We start from the raw sequence: 23,995 nt of genomic DNA, 5'->3' as shown, positions 1-23,995 counted from the left end.
TCATGCCACAATACAAAGTAACAATGAGAGTTGATGAATTGCCAACTACTTCAACTATGAATAATAATTATATTGCTAGATTTGGGGATGAGAATCAATTCTTGAATCAGGACGCTATCGACTATTGTTCTTCAATTGTTCCTTACCAATTCAACCACTTGAGAGAGGCCAATCTGAAGGGATTATTATGATTAGTTGATGTTGACACTGGCACCACAGTCCAGGCCCAATATAAGCAACCGCTGCACGACCTATTAGTGCAGCCCATCAAGCCCACAAGTTTCTGTAAATAGCCTTTATCATTTTGCTATTGTTTTTAGTTATATTGGGATATTTTGTAATAAGTCGGCAGAATATTCTAGACAAAATAATGCTCTCTTCTTTCTCTCTATATCTTCAGAAACTCTAGGGTTTTCTTTGAATTTCTTTTTGCTCGGCAATGGATTTTGATGATGTTAATATGGTATCAAAGTATGGTTTCGGTATCATCTCATACTCACCTTCACTCTGATGTTACTCTAGACCGGAGTTTTCGTCTTTTCCGTTTGGTTCGCTGAGATTGGGGTTCTCGTCTGAGACGTGAATTCCTCGAAGAATAATTAAGAGTTTCTACAATTTTGGTTTGATGTCACTCTCCTAGTGTTGTGTTGCTGGAATCTAGTGTTTATCAACATTTTCTTCTTTATTCGAGTGTCTTCCTAGGGTTTTTTGAATTTTTCTCACAATGTTGGTAACGTTCTTCCTATCTACTACTTTACAGCTTATTTCTCTTCATGTGTGAGGAATATTCTGTATTTGCATGTCGCGTGTGTGTAGAAATTGTTGTTCGTTTCAGATCAACTTCGATCTCTAGTGATTGTATCTTTTGTGGTTGTATAATTTGGCTAAGTCTGCTGTCATGGGTAGCATTCATGATAGTGTAGATAATACCACAACCTCCAACTCTGGAGATTTTGTGCCTTTCTCCTTAGATCCATCTCACCCTCTGTATGTCCACCCTTCGGACAGTCCTGGTAGCCAATTGGTTTCAATACCTTTTAAGGGTATGGGTTTTGTTCTTTGGAGAAGTAGCATGCTCACTTCCTTATCTGCCAAGAATAAACTAGGGATCCTAGATGGGAGAATATCCCAACCTATCCCGGGCTCACCCTATTATCCTTATTGGGAAAGATATAATGATATGGTTAAGTCTTGAATCATAAACTCCATGTCTAGAGAAATTGCCACTATTGTAATGTGTCTTAAAACTGCTAAAGAGGTCTGGAAAGATATCAATGAGAGGTTTGGGTAGTCCAATGAGTCAAAGTATCTACAAATTCAGAGAGAGATAAGTACAATTGTGCAAGGTTCTTCACACATATCTAACTATTTTACTAAACTTAAAATACTTTGGGATGAGTTGAATTCATCTTATGTGGGACCTACCTGTTCATGTGGGGCTCGTCCCATGTTCATAGAAGATCAACAGTTATTTCAATTCCTCAGTGGATTAAATGAATCTTATTCTACTATCAAAAGCACCATCATGATGATGAATCCCTTACCACCTATAAGTAAAGTCTATTCTATCCTACAACAAGCGGATGAGAGCCAGAGAGCACCACATGCTCCTAGTTTTTCTGGTGATTCTGCATCTTTTCTAGCCTCTCCTACTTGTTTCAACAACAACAATAGGAACTTCACTCAGAGAGTCAACTTTGACTCTAAAAGGACTGCAAATTCTATTTTTTGCACATATTGCAAGAAAACTGGACATACTGTGGACAAATGCTATAGGCTACATGGATTTCCTACTGATTTTAAGTTCACCAAGAATAAGAAATCAGCATCTTGTGTCCAGACTGAAGTTCCATATGTCTCTCCTTCCCGTTCATCTGCTGCCTCCTCTGATAATTCAGTTTATGGTTTTACCAAGCAGCAATATCAACATCTCCTGAGTATGTTTCAGCAAGTTCAACTCTCTACTGGGATGTCTCCTGATGTTTCCTCCACAGAAGACTCTGGCTTTGCTCATTTTGCAGGTTTGTTCAGTCCTTATGTTGCTGACTTTCCTGTTTCTCATGCATGTGCATCTTCACATCTAGGTATACAACTTTGGATTTTGGATTCAGGATCCACTAACCATATGACTCCATACAAACATCTACTTCAAAATCTCACACCTTTACCTAAACCCTTCCTTGTAACTTTACCCAATGGTTATAAAAGTTATATCAACTAGATCATTACATCTTATACATGATATAATATTGGTTAACGTTCTTCTTGTACAGTCTTTCCAATTCAATTTAATTTCTATTCATCAACTTATCACACAGTTGGATTGCATAGCAGTACTTACCAAAACCAATTGTCTTATACAGGGCCTTTCTCTAAAGAGGTCACTGATAATTGGTAAGGCTGCTGGGAGATTATACTATCTACATCCAGATGCTGATTTATTTCCATCTTCTCTTCCTGCCTCTATAGTACAACCTAGTTCAGTATTTTGTAATAAGCCAAGTTATTTACTTCTTATTCAATCAACCTTCAATTAATGTTGATTCTGCTTGTAATCAAACATCCACCATTAATAAAATGGACTTGTTTTGACATCAAAGATTAGGTCTTATACCTTTTCAAAAAATGAGACTATTTCTTATTTGTCTGAAAAAGTCTCTTCTAAACAATCTTTCCTTTGTCCAACTTGCCCAATGGCTAGACAACAGAGGTTACCTTTTCATGATAGTTCTATATAGTCTACTTCCCCCTTCCAACTTATTCATATTGATATTTGGGAATCCTATAATACTAAGACATATAAAGGGTTCAGGTACTTTTTCACTTTAGTGGATGATTATACTAGAGTAACCTGGACACACCTTCTCTCTTGTAATGGTAATGCCCTATCCTTAAGGCATTTACATCCATGGTCAAAGTTCATTTTCATTCCAATGTTCATACTTTTAGGTCAGATAATGCTTTTGAATTAGGTAGTAGTGTTGAAGCCATTAATTTCTTTAAAAATGAGGGTATTTTTCATCAAACAACCATTCTCACACTCCACAACAAAATGGTGTTGTGGAAAGAAAACACAAACACCTTTTGGAAGTTGCCAGGGCACTTCCATTTCAGTCTAAGCTTCCTCTCAAGTTTTGGGGTGAGTGCATACTTACTGCCACTTACCTTATCAATAGAATGCCTTTATCTTTTTTGCTCAACCTCTCTCCTTATGAAAAATTACATTGGGAATTCACCCACTTATATATGAACACTTAAAATCCTTTGGCTGCCTTTGCTTTGCCATATCTCCTAAGGTGGGCAGGGATAAATTCCAATCAAGAACCATCTCCTGCTTATTTTTGGATTATCCCTGTGGAAAGAAGGGTTACAACTTGTTGAATCTTTCTAATTTTTCTGTTTTCTACTCTAGAGATGTAGTGTTCCATGAACATGTTTTCCCTTACAAATCAGTTTTTCATTCTCATCCTTCATTCTTTCCTTCCTTTGTACAACCATTTGCTGAGTTCCCATCTTCTGCTTGTAACATTACATCTCCTTCTGCTTCTGAAGATCTTCCTCCTATGTCTCCTTTAGTAGTTTCTCCTCCTCCTCTCAGTCCTGTCATCTCTAATCTTCCTTCTCCCAGTTCTACTGATTCTAATTCCTCCTCTGACATTCCTTCTCATTCTCATATTTCTCCTCCTCTTAGGAAATCTCTTAGAACAGTTACCAAACCTACCTACCTGAATGACTATGTTTGCAATTGTACATTACTTCCTGCTCCTCCTCCTAATTCCTCCATGGTTGATCTTAGTGACCCTCATATGAAGCAAACTATACCTGGGACATTGACCCTCATGAGCCTCAGTTTTACCAGCAGGCGGCATCAAACCCTGCATGGAAGGAGGCTATGCTACAAGAATTTAGGACTCTTAATGCAAATCAGACCTATGACATTGTTCCTCTACCACCTAACAAGAAAGCCATTCCTTGCAAGTGGGTCTATAAGATCAAACAAAAGGCTGATGGTTCTATTGAAAGGTATAAGACACGACTAGTTATTAGGGGTGATGCTCAAAAGGAAGACATTGATTTTACTGAAACTTTCTCCCCTGTGGTCAAACTGACCACTATTAAATGCCTATTGACCTTGGCTATCAAGAGAGGTTAGATTATTTTTCAACTTGATATCAATAATGCTTTTCTTCATGGTGACCTAAGTGAGGAGGTCTACATGAAGTTTCCTCCTGGCCTTGAAATCTCTTCTTCTTCCACTTCTTCACTATTGGTTTACAGACTTAAGAAGTCCCTCTATGGCCTCACGCAAGCTTCCAGATAGTGGTTTTCAAAACTGTCTGAAGCCTTGCTATCTAGAGGCTACATTTCCAGTCTTAATGATTATTTTCTTTTCACTAAATCAACCTCCAGTTCTCTGGTGGTTCTTGCTGTATATGTGGATGACATCCTCTTAGCTGGGGATGATGTCTCTGAATTGAACTCCTTAAAGTCTTTCTTAGACTCTCAACTCAAGATCAAGGATTTGGGTATACTACACTATTTTTTAGGGTTAGAAGTTTCCCAAAATCCTCAAGGCTACCTTATGACTCAGCAAAAGTATGCCACTGATATGATTGCTGAGTTTTATTGCCAGCATTCACTCATGTTCTCACTCCTTTGGACCCTTTGTCCAAATTGGTGTTGGACATGGGAGAGCCATCATCTGATCCCAACACCTACAGAAGATTGATAGGAAAACTTAACTTCTTACGATACACCAGGCCAGATATTTCCTTTTCTGTGCCGCACTTGAGCCAATTTCTTCAGAATCCTCAAGTGCCACACATACAGGCTGCGTTACATGTCTTGAGGTATCTTCTGAATGATCTAGCCCAGGGTATTCTTCTTTCCAACAGTTCTGATTTTTCTCTTCTTGGTTATTCTAACTCTGATTGGGCTGCATGTGCTGTGCTATCTCTCGCAAATATGTATTTGGTTTCTATATCATTCTTGGTGGCAGTTCTATTTCATGGAAAAGAAAGAAGCAACCTACTATATCCTTATCTTCAGTTGAAGCTGAGTACTGGGCCTTGAGGAAGACTGTTGCTGAAGTTTCTTGGTTAGTTTGACTTTTCGGTGATCTTGGTCTGCCCATTTGCAGTCATGTTCCCATTCACTGTGACAGTCAAACTGCCTTACACATAGCTAAGAACCCTGTCTTCCATGAACATACCAAACACATAGAAATTGATTGTCATTATGTACGTGAATGTCTGAATTCTGGCCTTATTTCTTTGCATTTTGTTCCCAGTTCTACCCAGCTCGCTGACATCATGACTAAAGTCTTACCTGGACAGTCTCACTATAGTATTATTTGCAAGCTTGGGTGTATTTTCACCCTCCATCTTGAGGGGGGTGTTAACACTGGCACTACAGTCCAGGCCCGATACAAGCAAAAGTTGCAGGGCCCATCAGCCTATCAAGCTCACAAGTTTATGTAAATAGCTTTTATCATTTTGTTATTGTTTTTAGTTATATTGGGATATTTTGTAATATGTCGGCAGAACATTCTAGACAGAATAATGTTCTCTTCTTTTTTTTTTTCTCTGTTTTCAGAAACTCTAGGGTTTTCGTTCAATTTCTTTCTGCTCGACAATGGATTTTGATGATATTAATAGTTGAATATTAATTAAGAAATGACATGTTTTACCTTTCTAATTTCCTTTCTCTTGTTTATGATAAGTGGCACTTTTGTGTTATATGGTTATATATAACGAAGCTGTTGTTTTTGCATTAATAATCTCTACTATCTTCTTCCTTGTGTCGATGCATAAGTTAGTCGATGGATTAATTATAGTGCTCTATGCACGCGCACACACACAGAGAGACAGACAGACAGACAAACACATGCACACACACATATATATCGCTGTATAGTCTATGTATATCGGCAAAAAAAAAAATTAACCAGCTATTTGTGTAATTCTTTTCTCACTCAATATTCAATACCAACATCCGGGACTCGACTACTCTAGTTGCACGCGTGTAAGGACCATTAAAGAGAAAAGCTTTTCGAGCATGACTCTTTTCATTTTCCATTTGGTAACTCAAGCCGCAATGAAGAAGAAGCAGAAGTTAGACACCATGTTCGCCATCAGTATGCACCCAAGCTCAAATAGTCTTATAGTACAATAATTATTGGGTGTACCTTTACAAGTGAAGTTAGAGGTTTAAATCTTGGTTATAGGCATATCTAGTGTCGATCCCCTCTTGTGTTTTAATTAAGTATTTTTTCTTTTTCCTTGTTTTTCTATTTGGCTTATTCATTCAACATCCCTAAATCTAATACATTAAAATTATTGATCTCCTTTGTTATCGCAAAATTTTATATAATTAAAACTAATAGCAGTGGATGATGTTGCATGGTTCAATGATTTCAACATTTTTGTTCTGGAGCATCGGTATATATATTAAAAATCGCTAGAATTGCAACAAATTTTTTAATTTTAACCTATAATTTCTAAATGATAATGGATTTATGGTAAGAACCTAAAAGTTAAACCTGTCAAATATAAATTCTAGATTCAACTCTTTGTAATAGTACACCCATCTTCTTGGAATCCTAGATCCGCCTCTGCATCTTTCCCCGTAGTTCATTTTACAAGGTAAGAATTCTTGATAAATGTTCTGAATAATACCATGATAATAGCATGTAAAAGGTTTGCAAGGAGTATTTGCTATTAATAAAATATTGATTTATAAGGGCAACCATTTGTAACTAATAGGCAATAAGTTCACAGAATGAGAACTTGAAAAACACAGAGCAAATTAAGGCATGCTAGTGAGGTACTCGTTGGCTTTAATTGATCAAAAGAAAGGAGAACCAAAAAAAAAAAAAATTCCAGCTGATTGAAAACTAAAGTTATGGTTGTGAAGATTATTTGAAGCAACCAAGTTTCGAGCTAGCTTGATATCATAGTTATCAAAAATCCCATTACCATTAACACCAAAATATGGAGAAGAATTAGCAGTCTCAACCATAAACTTGCTTGCCTGATTTGTCACATTCTTTTTAAATCCTCCATTGAATCCTTTAATTGTTCAAGTTCATGCAAAGCAAGTTGCATTATAGGAGCTTCCCACCAATATTGATTTTGACTAGTTTTCCTCATTTGATCAAGTGATTCTCCTCTTTTCTTTTCAATTTCAAGCTCAGAAAGAATCTGAGTTAGTTGCAAATTGAGCTCTTGAACACTAGCATTTCTATGTGCATCAACAAGATGAAGGGATGAATTAGAAATTGGATTATGATTTTTCGAGAGGAACCTATCGATAATGGACTCAACATTAGGGTGACCAAAAGAAATTTTTTTTCTTGCAGGTGAAAAAACTACGATAGCTACTTCAACCCCACAAAGTATGCATAGTTCACTAGCTTTCTTGAAAAGACCAAAACGACGTTTTGAGAAGGTAACTTGGAGATGATTCTTAACCTCTATTTTGGAAATTTTGATTTTTTGACGACCCATGCTAGATTTCTTTGCCATGGCTGACACTAGAGAATATTAGAGATAATTCTCGTGGTTTTTGAGTTTTCATTCAGAGTAAAAAATATTGGCTATTTAAAGGTGCTTTGGAGCACTCTCAAACTTGCTGTCTTTAATATGTTTTTACTATTGTTTCTATGTAATGTGCTAATTTGGGAGTTAGAAAATCTTATCCTATTAATGGATTGATAATGCGAGAGTCAATGCACCTTAGTTGGCATTATTAAAATGATAAGACATATATATTACTTGTGAAAGTCAACTATTTTTTTGATAAATCCCTTAATAAGTACTCTCTCCAATTTACTTTAATTGATTTTTTGGCTGTTGTCACACATATTAAGAAATCCACCTTTTAACATTAATTAACAATTAAATTGATCATATTAATATTAATTTATTCATTAAAAATAAAACAAATACTCCTAGGCTCTTTGCTCCAATGACAACTTTGGAAAAAAGAAGTTAATTTCTTGTTAGAAAAAATTTAAATGTTATGGACAACAAAAAAATATCAAAAAAATTAATTAGAGTGGACTAGAGAGAGTAATGACTTAATTGTTTGTTACAAGTTACAACTGTCAACCCTTCTATCTAGTGTAATTGGTTATTATGCAGCTAGCTAGTAGGGATAAATGCTAATTGATTAATGATTAAGAGAGTAAGATTATTTTAAAAATAAATGATGGTGAGCGAGAAAAGGCGATATCTCCCAACATTAGAGATACTATACGTAATTTTTATTGTTTGAGTTGTAACCTAAAGACAATCATGTTTTTTTATTTACTTTTGAGTTGTAACCTAAGGAGAAGCCAATTATGATAATAGTTGGATAATAATCGTGTCTTAGCTTCAGAAATTAGGTGGTCATAATTAAGTTTAGATATTGATGAGTTATGAATAATAAAAGTTAAATAACATATATAGATTTTTGTGATGATCCGATAGGTCATTTTAAGTTTTAGCCTTTATTTCTGTATTTTGAGACCTCGAATAGCTCCGTTTAGCCTTTTTCGATTTGTGTGTGCAGTCCGTATTTTTTTTCGAAAAAGTTTTATGTGAAAATTGAAAAAAATGTGGCCTTAAAAATGAATTGAGTTGACTATGGTCAACATTTTGTGTAAACGGACCCGAATCAGTATTTTGGCGGTCCTGGTGGGTCCGTATCATGATTTGGGACTTGGGCATATGCCCAAAATCGAATTCAGAAGTCCCTAACTTGGTTTACCATGATTTGTTAAAAACTAGTAATTTGAAGGTTTAAAGAATTCCTAAATTTGAACCGTAGGCTGACTTTGTTGCTACCAGATTCGGATTTCGATTCCGAAACTTGGTATAGGTTCATTTCACTATTCATGACTTGTCTGCAAAATTTGGTGTAAAACAGAGTTGATTTGACATGATTCGCACATCAGATTGTAAATTTGCATGTTCTTTAGTTTCTTTGGAAATTTCATTCATTTTGATATTTGATTCGTAGTTCTAGGTATTATTTTGGTGTTTTGATCGCGTGAGCAAGTTTGTATGATTTTATTCCACTTGTGTGCATGTTTGGTTTGGAGACCGAGGGGTTCGAGTGAGTTTTCGATAGGCTACAGATCGATTTTGGACTTAGGCAATTGCTAGCTTTTGAGGTTTCTGATATTTGGTGCATTGTTCTTTGCATTCGCGAAGCCACTCTCGCGATCGCGAAGTGGAACTTGGGGCTGGGGTGGTTTTCTTCTATGCGAACATGGGAAACCGGTCGCGAACGCGAAGCACTGGAGGGCTTACTGTGATGACCTTTTAAAAGTGAATTCTGCATTCGAGGCCTTAAAAACCTCTTTTGACATCACCTCGATTTGTGTGCGCAGTCCGGGCACGTAGCCAGAAAGCCATTATGTGAAAATCTATGAAAAATGATAAATTTTGACTATAAAATGAATTAATTTGACTTCGGTCAATATTTTGGGTAAACCGACCCGGACCCGTGATTTGACAGTTCCGGAGGGTCCGTAAGAAAATATGGGACTTGGGCGTATGCCCGGAACTGAATTCCGAGGTCCCAAGCCCGAGAAATGATTTTTTAAAGAAAATTATTTTCTGAAATTATTTATAAGATTTGAAAATGAATTGTGATTGGAACTTGATGGTATCGAGCCCGTATTTTGGTACCGGCGCCCGATACAGGTCTTATATATGATTTAAGATAAGTCTGTGAAATTTGGTAAGAAACGGACTTGAAACGTCGTGAATCGGATTGTTTTTGAGAAAATTGGAAATTTGAAGTTCTTAAGAAAATTCCATGATTTTGATGCTAAATTCATAGTTGGTAATGTTATTTTAGTGATTTGAATGCACGAGTGAGTCCGTATGATGTTTTTAGGTTGGTGTGCATGCTTGGTTTGGAGCCCCGAGGGCTCGGGTGAGTTTTAAATAGGCCACGGGGTGGATTTTGGACTTAGTGTATTGGAGGTTTTTAGCTGGTGTGTTTAGGCCTGCAGACTTCGCATGGCTCGCAAATGCGATATCGCAAATGTGAGGGCCTTGTCGCAATTGTAAAAGTAGCCCATGCCATCCCATCTCGCAATTGCGAGGTTTTTGATTGCAAATGTGATTTCCCCCAGCTTCAGCCAGTAGTCGCAAATGCGACACAGTAGTCGCAATTCCTATCTCGCAAATGCGAACCTAGCAGAGGTCAGGGTTCGCAATTGCGAACCGTCTTCGCAATTCCCATATCTGCAACCTGCAATTTTTTTTATACTTAGCCGAAAATCAACCATTTTTCACATCCTTTCAAAACATAAACTCCCTCGGGCAATTTTTCAAGAACAACTCTTCTTCCAAATCGATTGTAAGTCAATTTTAACTCGTTTTCTTCAATCATTAACATCTTTTAACATGATTTCAACTCAAAATCAATGATTTTCATGGGGAAATTGGGTGTTTTGGGTAGAACCTAGGTTTTTCAAAAATTGGGGATTTGGACCTCGATTTGAGGTCCGATTTCAAAATAAATTATATATTTGGGTTCGTGGGGGAATGGGTAATCGGATTTTGGTTCGAACCTCGGGTTTTGACCATGTGGACCCGGGGGCGATTTTTGACTTTTTGGGTAAAACTTTAGAAAACTCATTTTCATGCATTAGAATTGATTCCTTTAGCATTTATTGATGTACTTAAGTAACTTGTGGCTAGATACGAGCGAATTGGTGGTAGAATAAAGAGGTAAAGCGATAATTGAGACGTGAATTGTGTTCGTGGCATCGAGGTAAATGTTTGGTCTAACCTTATCTTGAGGGATTAGGAGTCGAGTCCTATTTGCTATATGGTATTTGTCGAGTATGACGTATAGGTGTGGTGACGAGTATCTATACGTTGGTGTCAAGCATGCCCGTGAGTCTTATATTGTGATTATTATGGCTTCGTTGTATTATTCATGCTTTGATGATGATTTCTATTGTTGGGCAAAGTTTGTGGAAGTAATTGTGATATTTGAACATTGAGGAGCGTTGGCTCGAGTTGTACAATGAAATGTGAAAGTATAAGTGGAAATTGAACCTTTTAGAGCATTGGCTCAAAGTGGTGAAGTGAGTTGTGAAGTAAAAGTGAAAAAAAGAAGAAAAGAATCATTATATTACCTCCCTTGCCGGGATATTATTGCTTTTAATGTTATCTCCCTTGCCGGGATGTTGATATTTCTTTTGATGTTATTCCCTTGTCGGGACTTGACTGTTGAACTATTGTTTCCTTGTCGGGATCCTTATCGTAATTTCATTTATACCCTTGCCCTATTGTTTGTGATTGTTGTTTGGGTGATGAAGAATGTTAAAGCACGAAGGGTGATGCCGTGTATGATTTGAGAGGAAAGAGTGTAAAGCATGAAGGGTGATGCCGTGCCGCACGATGTACCATTCCGTGCTGATTATTTTGATTATATGGCGAGGACGAGAGTAAAAGCACAAAGGGTGATGCCATTCACGTTTTCATTACTTGATTGCTTTGGTGAGGATGAGAGTAAAAGCACGAAGGGTGATGCCGTGCACTTATTGATTTCTATTCTTTGTTGATATCTGAGATATATTGTTTCTTTTGATTACTTGCTGTTTTTCTATTCTGAATTGATATCTCCCCCACAGCATGCTACCTCTCCCATATTTGATTGTTTATTTCTATTCTCCTTTTCCGCTGTATATAGTTGAATTGCACAGGTTTATTTGATAGTCTGGTCCTAGCCTCGTCACTACTTCGCCGAGGTTAGGCTAGGCACTTACCAACACATGTGGTCGGTTGTGCTGATACTACACTCTACACTACGTGCAGATCCCGGAGCAACTTTTGGACCGTAGATCGGGTGGCTACCTTTAGTCCTCGTAGAGATCCAAGGTAGACCTGCAGGTGTCCGCAGGCCCTGGTGTCTCCCTCTATCCATTTATCCCTATTTGATTTCCTTCATTCAGAAACAGTGTATCGTTTATTTTTTTGACTTCGTATGTAGTAAATCTTAGATCGTCTGTGACACTGTGACACCAATTCTGGGTGGCTAAAGCTTAAACAGTTGTATTAGTTACATGTTTAAATACTTTATTGCTTTTCTTCCGCTTATTCTATATTTTCACTGTTTACACATTATTGTTTTATAAATGTTAAAGAGTATAAAATGGGTAAAAAGGTAATTTGTTCAATAATTGGCTTGCCTAGCTCACATCAGTAGGCGCCATCACTATTCCCGAGGGTGGAAAATCCGGGTCGTGACAAGTTGGTATCAGAGCTCTAGGTTACATGGGTCTCACAGTTCATAGACAAGCTTAGTAGAGTCTAAGGGATCGGTACAGAGATGTCTGTATTTATCCCTAGAGGCTACAGAGTTAGGAAAAACTTCACATTTATTCCTTTCTGTCGTGCGGTTTGGTTTCTCAATGCTAATTGAATTTCTACTTTGTTCTTCCATAGATGGCGAGAACATGCGCTTCCTCATCCACTGACCAGCAGCCCGAGCCCCCAGTAGTAGCTCCCATGAGGGGCAGGGGGCGAGGCCAAGGTAGGGGCAGAGCTCAACCCAGAGCAGCAGCACCAGCGGTGGAGCCTCAGGTTGACTTTGATGATGAGGTTCCGGCCCCGGCAGTTCCGGTGGGCCTAGCTCAGGTCCCAGAGGGGTCTATTACTACCCCAGTACTCCAGGATGCTCTGGTCCGTCTAATGGGTCTTATGGAGAGTGTCACCCGGGCAGGCTTGCTTCCTGTTGCACCAGCCGTTTCTCAGGCTTGAGGAGGAGCCCAGACTCCTGCCACTCGCATTCCGGAGTAGGTAGATCCCTAGTTCCAGACTCCAGCAGTTCAACCAGTTAGAGCAGTACAGCCGGGTATGGTAGCTCAGACTGGTGATGGAACAACTATGTCTGCCGATGCTTTGTGGAGGTTGGACAGGTTCACCAAGATCTTCACTACTACTTTCAGCGGTGCATCTTCTGAGGATCCCCAGGATTATCTAGATAACTGTCATGAGGTTCTCAGGAACATAGGGATCGTGGAGACCTAGGCGGTCGATTTTGCTACTTTTCGCTTGTCTGGATCTGCCAAGACTTGGTAGAGAGATTATTGCTTGGCTAGACCAGCCGGATCATCAGCTTTAACTTGGGAGTAGTTTACTCAATTATTTTCTAGAGAAGTTTCTCCCTATTACTCAGAGAGAGATCTACCGGAGGCAGTTTGAGCATCTCCAGCAGGGTTCTATGACTGTTACTCAGTATAAGACCCGATTCATCGACCTGGCTCATCATGCTCTTATCATACTTCCCACCAAGAGAGAGAGGGAGAGAGAGAGAGAGAGAGAGAGTGAGGAGGTTCATTGAGGGACTTATTCTACTGATTCGTCTTCAGATGGCTAGGGATACTGGGAGTGAGATTTCTTTCTAGGAGGCGGTCAATGTGGCCTGAAGAGTTGAGATGGTTCTATCGCAGGGAGGTGGTCAGGGGTCTGACAAGAAGCCTTATTATTCAGGCCGATTCAGCGGTACCTCGTCTGGAGGCAGAGATTCGTATGGTAGAGGCCATCCTCCTAGACCTTTTCAGTCAGCACTTCAAGTTTCTCACGGTGCTTCAGGTGGTCGTGGTTCACATATGCAGTATTCTGATTAGCAGTCCTACAGTGCACCACCAGCTCCTATCAGTGCACCGCCGCTTCAGAGTTTTTGGGGTGGTCATTCAGGTCGTCAGGGTCAGCAGTCTCAGCAACCGAGGGCTTGTTACACTTGTGGTGATATGAGTCACATTGCTAGGTTTTGCCCTCGAGCACCGAGCAACTCTCAGCATCAGGGTTCCCGTGCCATGGTTCAGGCACCGAGTGTTCCACAGGCCGCCCAGCTAGCTAGAGGTGGGGGTAGAGGTGCTAGAGGTGGATGTAGAGGTATTAGAGGTGGAGCTCAGGACGCTAGAGGTGGAGGCTATCCAGTAGCAGGCCGTCCCAAAGATGTAGTTCAGGGTGGTGGGGCCCAGCCCCGATGTTATGCTCTTCCAGCCAAGCCCAAGGCTGAGGCTTCCAATGCGGTTATCACAAGTACTGTTCTGGTTTGTAGCAGAGATGCTTCAGTTTTATTTGATCCGGGATCTACGTACTCCTATGTATCATCTTATTTTGCACCGTATCTGGTCATGCCTAGTTATTCTTTGAGTACTCCTATTTATGTGTCTACACCAGTGGGTGATTCTATTGTGGTAGATCGAGTCCATCGTTCGTGTGTAGTTATGATTGGGGGTCTTGAGACTCGTGTAGATTTACTCCTTCTAGACATGGTTGATTTCGATGTCATATTAGGGATGAACTGGTTATCACTTTATCACGCTATCTTGGACTGTCATGCCAAGACTGTGACCTTAGCCTTGCCGGGTTTACCTCGTTTAGAGTGGAGAGGGACTCCTGGTCATTCTACCTATATTGTTATCTCATATATGAAGGCTCGGCATATGGCCGAGAAGGGGTGTTTGGCCTATTTGGCCTATGTTCGTGATTCTAGTGCTGAGGTTCCTTCTATTGATTCGGTGCCCGTTGTTCATGAGTTTCCTGAGGTATTTCCTTCAGACCTGCCGGGTATGCCACCCGACAGGGATATTGACTTTTGCATTGATTTGGCTCTGGGCACTCAGCCCATTTCTATCCCACTGTATCGTATGGCCCCGCCTGAGTTGAAAGAGCTGAAGGAGCAGTTGCAAGACTTGCTTGAAAAAGGTTTCTTTAGACCTAGTGTTTCGCCTTGGGGTGCGCCGGTGTTGTTTGTTAAGAAGAATGATGGATCGATGAGAATGTGTATTGATTACCGGCAGTTGAACAAGGTTAAAATCAAGAATAAGTATCCATTGCCGAGGATTGATGATTTGTTTGATTAGCTTCTTGGTGCCAAGGTCTTCTCGAAGATCGATTTGAGATTGGGCTACCATCAGTTGAGGATTAGGGCATCTGATGTCCCTAAGACAGCTTTTCGCGCTCGGTACGAGCATTATGAGTTCTTGGTGATGTCATTCGGGTTAACAAATGCCCCAACAACTTTTATGGAGTTGATGAACCGAGTGTTCAGGCCTTACTTGGATTTGTTTGTGATAGTCTTCATTGATGATATTTTGATCTATTCCCGTAGCCTGGAGGAGCACAAGCAACATCTTAGAGTGGTTCTTCAAACTTTGAGGGATAGTCAATTGTATGCTAAGTTTTCGAAATATGAGTTTTGGTTGAGTTCAGTTGCATTCCTAGGTCATGTTGTATCCGCAGAGGGTATTCATGTTGATCCAAAGAAGATTGAGGCAGTCAAGAACTGGCCTAGACCAGCATCAGCTACAGAGATCTGGAGTTTCTTGGGGTTGGCAGGCTATTATCGTCGGTTTGTAGAGGGGTCCATCTATTGTAGCCCCGATGACCAGGTTGACCCAGAAGGGGCCCCAGTTCAGATGGTATGACGAGTGTGAGGCGAGCTTTCAGAACCTCCAGACAACTCTGACTACGGCACCAGTGTTGGTTTTGCCTACATGTTTAGGGCCTTATACAGTTTATTGTGATGCATCTCGTATTGGACTTGGTGTGGTGTTGATGCAGGATAGCAAGGTCATTGCCTATGCTTCGTGGCAGTTAAAGATTCATGAGAAAAACTATCTAGTTCATGATTTGGAGTTAGCAGACATTATTCACGCATTGAAGATCTGGAGGCATTATCTGTATGGTGTGGCATGTGAGGTGTTCACGGATCACAAGAGTCTGCAGTATTTGTTCAAGCAAAAAGAGTTGAATTTGAGGCAAAGAAGGTGGTTGGAGTTGTTGAAAGACTATGATATAACCATCTTATATTATCCGGGAAAGGCCAATGTGGTGGCCGATGCTTTGAGTAGGAAGTCAGCCAGTATGGGCAGTCTTGCTTATATTCCGGTTGGTGAGAGACCGCTTGCTTTGGATGTTCAGGCTTTGGCCAATCAGTTCGTGAGGTTGGATGTTTCTGAGCCTAGCCGTGTGTTAGCTTGCACAGTCGCTCGTTCATCTTTATTGGAGTGTATCCGAGATCGATAGTATGATGATCCTCATTTGTGTGTCCTTAGAGACACAGTGTAGCACGGAGGTGCCAAGCAGGTTACCTTAGGTGATGATGGAGTTTTGAGATTGCAGGGTCGAGTTTGTATGCCTAATGTGGATGGAATCCGAGAGTTGATTTTAGAGGAGGCCCATAGTTCCCGGTACTTTATTCATCCGGGCGCCGCTAAGATGTATCAGGATTTGCGGCAGCATTATTGGTGGAGGAGAATGAAGAAGGATATCGTTGCGTATGTGGCTCAGTGTTTGAATTGTCAGCAGGTTAAGTACGAGCACCAGAGGCCCGATGGTTTGTTTCAGAGGATTGAGCTTCCCGAGTGGAAGTGGGAGCGGATCACTATGGACTTCGTTGTTGGACTCCCACGGACTCAAAGGAAGTTCGACGCAGTGTGTGTTATTGTTGATAGGCTGACCACGTTAGCACATTTCATTCCTGTGGCAGTCTCCTACTCTTCCGAGAGGTTAGCTAAGATCTATATCCGGGAGATTGTACGCCTTCATGGTGTGCCCGAGTCTATCATTTCGGATCGAGGTACGTATTTTACCTCCCATTTCTGGAGAGCAGTTCAACGAGGTTGAGTTGAGCACAGTGTTTCATCCTCAGATGGACGGGCAGTCCGAGCGGACTATTCAGATTTTGGAGGATATGCTCCAAGATTGTGTCATTAACGTTGGAGGCTCGTGAGATCAGTTTTTGCCTTTAGCAGAGTTTGCCTACAACAACAGCTACCAGTCAAGTATCCAGATGGCTCCGTATGAGGCTTTGTATGGTAGGCGGTGTCGGTCGCCGGTTGGATGGTTTGAGCTGGGGGAGGCTCGGTTGTTGGGTACGGATCTAGTATAGGATGCCTTGGACAAGGTCAGAATTATTCAGGATAGGCTTCATACAGCTCAGTCCAGGCAAAAGAGTTATGCCGACCATAAGGTTCGAGATTTGGCATTCATGGTCGATGAGCGAGTATTGCTTCGAGTGTCGCCTATGAAGGGCATGATGAGATTTGGGAAGAAGGGCAAGCTTAGCCCTAGGTTCATTGGCCCGTTTGAGATTCTTGATCGAGTGGGATAGGTGGCTTACAGACTTGCGTTGCCGCCGAGCTTATTAGCCTTGCATCCACTGTTTCATGTGTCCATGCTTCGAAAATATTACGGCGATCCATCCCACGTGTTAGATTTAAGTACTGTCCAATTGGACAAGGACTTGTCTTACAAAGAGGAGCCGATAGCTATTCTAGACCGGTAGGTTCGTCAGTTAAGATCGAAGAGTTTTCCTTCTGTTTGTGTTCAGTGGAGAGGTCAGCCTGCTGAGGCATCGACCTGGGAGTCTGAGTCCGATATGCGGAGCCGTTATCCCCATCTTTTCCCCGACTCAGGTACTTCCTTCTTATGTCCGTTCGAGGACGAACGATTGTTTTAGAGGTGGAGAATGTGATGACCCAAAAGGTCATCACATGTTTTAAAAGTGAGTTCTGCATTTCGAGGCCTTAAAACCTCTTTCGGCATCACCTCAATTTGCGTGCGCAGTCCGGGCGCGTAGCTGGAAAGCCATTATGTGAAGATCTGGGAAAAATAATAAATTTTGACTATAAAATGAATTAATTTGATTGCGGTTAATATTTTAGGTAAACAGACCCGGACCCATGATTTGACGGTCCCGGAGGGTCCATAAGAAAATATGGGACTTGGGCATATGCTCGAAACCGAATTCCAAGGTCCCAAGCCCGAGAAATAAATTTTTTAAGAAAATTATTTTCTGAAATTATTTATGAAATTTGAAAATAAATTGTGATTAGAACTTGATGGTATCGGGCCCGTATTATGGTTCCGGCGCCCGGTACAGGTCTTACATATGAATTGGATCATTTTTGAGAAAATTGAAAATTTGAAGTTCTTAAAAAATTCCATGATTTTGATGCTAAATTCATAGTTGGCGATGTTATTTTAGTGATTTGAATGAACGTGCGAGTTCGTATGATATTTTTAGGTTGGTGTGCATGCTTGGTTTAGAGCCCCGAGGACACGGGTGAGTTTTGGATAGGCCACAGGGTGGATTTTGGACTTGGTGAATTGCAGGTTTTTAGCTGGTGTATAGGCTTGCAGACTTCGCATGGCTCGCAAATGCGAGGGCCTTGTCGCAATTGCGAAAGCGGCCTAGGCCATCCTATATCGCAATTGCGAGGTTTTTGATCGCAAATGCAATTTCCCCCCAGCTTCAGCCAACAGTCACAAATACGACACAGTAGTCGCAATTCCCATCTCGCAAATGCGAGAACCTTTTCACAAATGCGAACCTAGCTGAGGTCGGGGTTCACAATTCCCATATCTGCAACCTGCAATTTTTTACTTACCCGAAAATCAACCATTTTTCACATCCTTTCAAAACATAAACTCCCTACGGCTATTTTTCAAGAACAACTCTTCTTCCAAATCGATTGTAAGTCAATTTTAACTCGTTTTCTTCAATCATTAACATCTTTTAACATAATTTCAACTCAAAATCAATGATTTTCATGGGGAAAATTAAGTGTTTTGGGTAGAACCTAGGTTTTTCAAAAATTGGGGATTTGGACCTCGATTTGAGGTCCGATTTCAAAACAAATTACATATTTGGTTCGTGAGGGAATGGGTAATCGGGTTTTGGTTCGAACCTCGGGTTTTGACCATGTGGACCCGGGGGCGATTTTTGACTTTTTGGGTAAAACTTTAAAAAACTCATTTTCATGCATTAGAATTGATTCCTTTAGCATTTATTGATGTACTTAAGTAACTTGTGGCTAGATACGAGCAAATTAGTGGTGGAATCAAGAGTTAAAGCGATATTTGAGACGTGAATTGTGTTCGTGGCATCGAGGTAAGTGTTTGGTCTAACCTTAGCTTGAGGGATTAGGAGTCGAGTCCTATCTGCTATGTGGTATTTGTCCAGTACGACATATAGGCATGGTGACGAGTATCTATACATTGGTGTCAAGCATGCCCTTGAGTCTTATATTGTGACTATTATGACTTCGTTGTATTATTCACGCTTTGATGATGATTTCTATTGTTGGGCAAAGTTTGTGGAAGTAATTGTGACATTTGAACATTGAGGAGCATTGGCTTGAGTTGTACAATGAAATGTGAAAGTATAAGTGAAAATTGAACCTTTTAGAGCATTGGCTCAAAGTGGTGAAGTGAGTTGTGAAGTAAAAGTGAAAAAAAAGAAAAGAATAATTATATTACCTCCCTTGCCGGGATATTGTTGCTTTTAATGTTATCTCCCTTGCTGGGATGTTGATATTTCTTTTCATGTTATTCCCTTGCCCGGACTTGATTGTTGAACTATTGTCCCCTTGTCAGGATCCTTATCGTAATTTCATTTATTCCCTTGTCCTATTGTTTGTGATTGTTGTTTGGGTGAGGAAGAGTGTTAAAGCACGAAGGGTGATGTCGTGTATGATTTGTGAGGAAAGAGTGTAAAGCACAAAAGGTGATGCCGTGCCGCACGATGTACAATTCCATGCCAATTATATTGATTATATGGCGAGGACGAGAGTAAAAGCACGAAGGGTGATGCCGTGCACATTTTCATTATTCGATTGCTTTGGTGAGGACGAGAGTAAAAACACGGAGGGGGATGTCGTGCACTTATTGATTTCTGGTTCTTTGTTGATATCCGAGATATATTGTTTATTTCGATTACCTGCTGTCTTTCTATTCAGAATTGATATCTCCCCCACAGCATGCTACCCCTCCCATATTTGATTGTTTATTTCTGTTCTCCTTTTTCGCTGTATATAGTTGAATTGCACAGGTTTATTTGGTAGTCTGGTCCTAGCCTCGTCACTACTTCGCCGAGGTTATGGTAGGCACTTACCAGCACATGGGGTCGGTTATGCTGATACTACATTCTTCACTATGTGCAGATCCCGGAGCAGCTTTTGGACCACAGATCGGGTGGCTACCTTCAGTCCACGCGGAGATCCAAGGTAGACCTACATGCATCCACAGGCCCTGGCATCTCCCTCTATCCCTTTATCCCTGTTTCATTTCCTTCATTCAGAATGAGTGTATCGTTTATTTTTTTGACTTTGTATGTAGTAAATCTTTGATTGTCTGTGACACCGTGACACCAGTTCTGGGTGGTTAAGGCTTAAATAGTTGTATTAGTTACATGTTGAGATACTTTAATGCTTTTCTTCCGCTTACTCTAAATTTTCATTGTTTACACGTTATTATTTTATAAATGTTAAAGAGTATAAAATGGGTAAAAAGGTACTTTATTCAATAATTGGCTTGCCTAGCTCACATCAGTAGGCGTCATCATGACTCCCGAGGGTGGGAAATCGGGGTCGTGACACTTACCCTATCGCGAACGCGACCACCCTCTCGCGAACGCAAAGGTTTCTGGGATTCTGGGGGAATTTGGCTAGTAACTCTACACGAAAGCGAACCTAGGCGCTAATCCCACTTGGGCTGCTGCACTTCACGATCGCGTCAGGCCCTTCGCAAACGCGAAGAAGACTTGACACCTAATGACTTAAATGTTCAACAGACGGGATTCCCTTCATTTTTCACCATCTTCACATTAGAGCTCGACCTAAAGATGATTTTGAAGAAGAATTTCATCCCCACTTTGAAGGTTAGTATATTTTGACACGTTTTCTTCCATTACCATCAACATACATTGATTTCTAACCTCAACTTATGCTCTTTCATGGTAGAAAATTAGGGATTTGGGTAGAATTGGGAGGTTTTTTTGTAAAATTGTGATTTAGACCTCAAATTGAGGTCAGATTTCGAAACTAATCACATAATCGTGCTTGGGAGTTAATGGATAGTTAGGTTTTGATCTGAATCTCGGGTTTTGACCAAGTGGGCCCGAGGTTGAATTTTGTTGACCTTTTGGAAATAGTGTAAAGATCTTAGATTTATGTATTGTAATTGATTTTTCTAGCGTTGTTTGTTGATATTAAGTCGATTTTGGTTAGATTCGATTGGTTTGGAGGGGAATTTTAGAGGAAAGGCCCCGATTGAGCTTTGATTTTCTTGCTGAGCAAGGTAAATATTGGGTCTAACGTTGATTTGAGGGTATAAGGAACCCTTGAACTATATGTTATGTGAATTACGTGTAATGACGTATATGCGAGGTGACGAGTGTATATACGCTGCCAAAATAATTATTTCAATGCTTTCTCGTATTTCATGAACTATCTTATTCTATATCCTAATTGTTACATGCTTTAATTGCTTTCTATGTCGTAACTTGATACTTGTCATCAATTATTCTTGTATTGAAATGTTTTCTCATTCCATGACTCCATGATTAATTGCTACTTGTCTTAATTTCTTACTTGTCTACTTTAACTGTCACATACTTGACTTTATTGTTGCTCTTGTATTATTTGTAGCCTTCATTTGATTAGCAAGTGGTTCTTTTATTGTTTTGTGTTCATATTCTTTAATCGTAGAGATTCTTATGAATTGAGATGTTGGATTGATTTCATTTAATAAATTTATTTATGGATTGGGTTGCATGCCGCAACGGTTGTGATATGGTGGAATAAGGGAGGATTTTGTTATTGATACGGTAGGATCAGATTGCGCGCCGCAATGGTTGTGTACATATACTTGATATTAATAAAGTGTGACTTGGTGGAATAAGGGAAGATTTTGATATTGATTCTGATTATATGGTGGGATCGAGGTTGTGCGCCGCAACGAATTTTATGTGTGATTCTTGATATTGATATGGTGAAATAAGGGAGGATTGTGTGTGTATGGTGGGATCGGATTGTACAATACGACAAATTGTGCATGTTGTATTCATTGTTGTTGTTGTTGTTGTGTTGATTTCTAGTGTTGTTACATGAAATTATGAGATCGGTTATTTCGGGTTCTCTAATTACAACGACTGAGTTCTTTTTCATAAGTTAACTGTCTTACTTTTCCTGTTTTTCTTTCCTATTATTATTATACTGCGTATAGGTTATTATAAGTGACCCGCCTTAGCCTCTTTACTACTTCGTCGAGGTTAGACTCGGCACTTACAGAGTGCATGGGGTCAGTCGTACTCATACTACACTCTGCACTTCTTGTGAAGATTTTGGAGTCGGTCCTAGCGATGGTTAGTAGATTGCTTGGATCCAGTGCTTGATGGAGACTGGAGGTCCAACTGCACAACGTTTGGAGCCCTGAAGTCCCCTTCTGTATTACTCTAGCTGTTTATTTCAATTCAGATAATTATGCTTTCTTTCAGACTATTATTTGTTGTACTCTAGTCGCTCATGAACTTGTGACACTAGTTCTGGGATTTTTATTTGGATATCGCCGTGTATCAGATTTATCTACTTTATTTCAGTTTATTTAGCTTATCGGTTTACTTTCGATTTGAATTATTAAAAACTGCTAACAACTACATCTAACGTTGGCTTGCCTAACAAGTGAAATGTTAGGCGCCACCACTGTCTTAAGGGTGGAAATTTTGGGTCGTGACAAATTGGTATCAGAGAACTAGGTTGCCTAGGTCTCACGAGTCACGAGTAAGCTTAGTAGAGTCTGGAGGATCGATACAGAGACGTCTGTACTTATCTTCCAGAGGCTATAGATTTCAGGGAAAATTTCACTTCTTTCCTTCTCAATCATGCGATTTTATCCTATCATTGATGATTGAACCATTCTATTCTTGTTCTATCGCAGATGGCGAAAATACGCAAAGCATCTACATTCGGACAGGAGCCAGAGCCACCTGTGACAGCTACTACTAGGGGCAGAGGCCAAGGCAAAGGTAGAGCTCAACCTAGAGCTCGAGCAGCAGCACCTATAATTGAGCCTCAGATTGATCATGAGGAGGAGGTCCCAACTCAAACCATACCCGTCGGACCAACTCAGGTCCCGGAGGGGTTCATAGCCACTCTAGTGCTTCAAGATGCTCTAGTCCGCTTGATGGGCCTTATGGATATTGTGGCCCATATCAGTGTATTCCCCATCTTTTGGGCTGGGGGAGGAGCACAGACTCCCCCTACTCATACCCCAGAGTAGGCAGTTCCCCTATATCATACTCCAGCAGCCTAGTCAGTTAGGGTAGTTCAGCCGGTTGTTGCGGCACAGGCCGATGATAGGCCTGCTATGTCTTCTGAGGCCTTGTTGAGGTTGGACAAGTTTACCAAGCTCTTCCCTATTCATTTTAGCGGTGCATTTTCTGAGGACCCCCAGGATTACTTGGACCATTGCCACGAGGTGTTACGCAACATGGGTATAGTTGAGACCAATGGGGTCAATTTTTTAATATTTCAGATTACTAGTTCTGCGAAGAGATGGTGGAGAGATTACATGTTGACTAGACCAGCTGGTTCGCCTGCACTTACTTGGGTTTAGTTTTCACAGCAATTTCTATAGAAGTTCATTCTTGTCACTCTAAGAGAGGATTAACTCAGGCAGTTTGAGCATTTTTAGCAGGGTATATGACCATTACACAGTATAAGACTCGATTTGTGGACCTATCTCACCACACCATTCTCTTGCTCCCTACTGAGAGGGAGAGAGTGAAGAGATTCGTTGATGGGCTCAATTTCACTTTCAAGCTACTGATGGCCAAGGAGACTGGAGATGATATTTCTTTCCAAAGGGCCGTAGATATTGCTAGATTGATCGAGATAGTTTGTGGTTAGGAGAGGGGGCCAGTGTTTGATAAGAGGTCTTTTCATTCTGATAGTTTCAGTGGTGTCACATCTGGAGGCAGGGGTACTTTTGGTAGAGGCCATCCTCCCAGGTCATTTTAGTCGGCGCTTCAGGCATCTCATAGTGCTTTGGGGAGACGTGGTCCTTATGTACCTCATTCAAGGCAACTAGCCTATAGTGCACCATCATCCCCTATGAGTGCTCCTTCGATCTAGAGCTATCACCATGGCTATCACAGTAGGATAGGTGTTTTGAGTGTGGAGGTATTG

At 40.5% G+C, this 23,995-nt stretch overlaps 1 protein-coding gene and 1 pseudogene across 1 annotated transcript; one reads left to right on the top strand and one right to left on the bottom strand.

Annotated features, from left to right (window-relative positions):
- Positions 1 to 318: 318 nt before the first annotated feature.
- On the top strand, positions 319 to 5,697 carry LOC107828344 (uncharacterized). Its single transcript, XM_016655633.2, has 2 exons — positions 319 to 2,021; positions 2,364 to 5,697. Exons 1-2 carry the CDS (start codon positions 1,448 to 1,450, stop codon positions 2,396 to 2,398), a joined length of 609 nt encoding a protein of 202 aa, XP_016511119.1. The 5' UTR covers positions 319 to 1,447; the 3' UTR covers positions 2,399 to 5,697.
- A 1,149-nt stretch (positions 5,698 to 6,846) lies between these two features.
- On the bottom strand, positions 6,847 to 7,526 carry LOC142180720 (agamous-like MADS-box protein AGL62; annotated as a pseudogene).
- Between the last annotated feature and the right edge of the window lie 16,469 nt (positions 7,527 to 23,995).

The sequence above is a fragment of the Nicotiana tabacum genome, chromosome 5 (genome assembly GCF_000715075.1).
Source record: "Nicotiana tabacum cultivar K326 chromosome 5, ASM71507v2, whole genome shotgun sequence".
Lineage (NCBI taxonomy): Eukaryota > Viridiplantae > Streptophyta > Magnoliopsida > Solanales > Solanaceae > Nicotiana > Nicotiana tabacum.
The sequence above is the reverse complement of the archived record's forward strand: the minus strand, read 5'-3'. Positions and strand labels throughout refer to the sequence as shown.

What these genes read in the sequence shown, in the direction of transcription:
- LOC107828344 (XM_016655633.2), top strand. Translation starts at nt 1,448, where the DNA reads ATGTTCATAGAAGATCAACAGTTATTTCAATTCCTCAGTGGATTAAAT. An exon ending in TGGCTTTGCTCATTTTGCAG is followed by an intron (nt 2,022 to 2,363) that starts GTTTGTTCAGTC and finishes TGTCTTATACAG; the next exon opens with GGCCTTTCTCTAAAGAGGTC.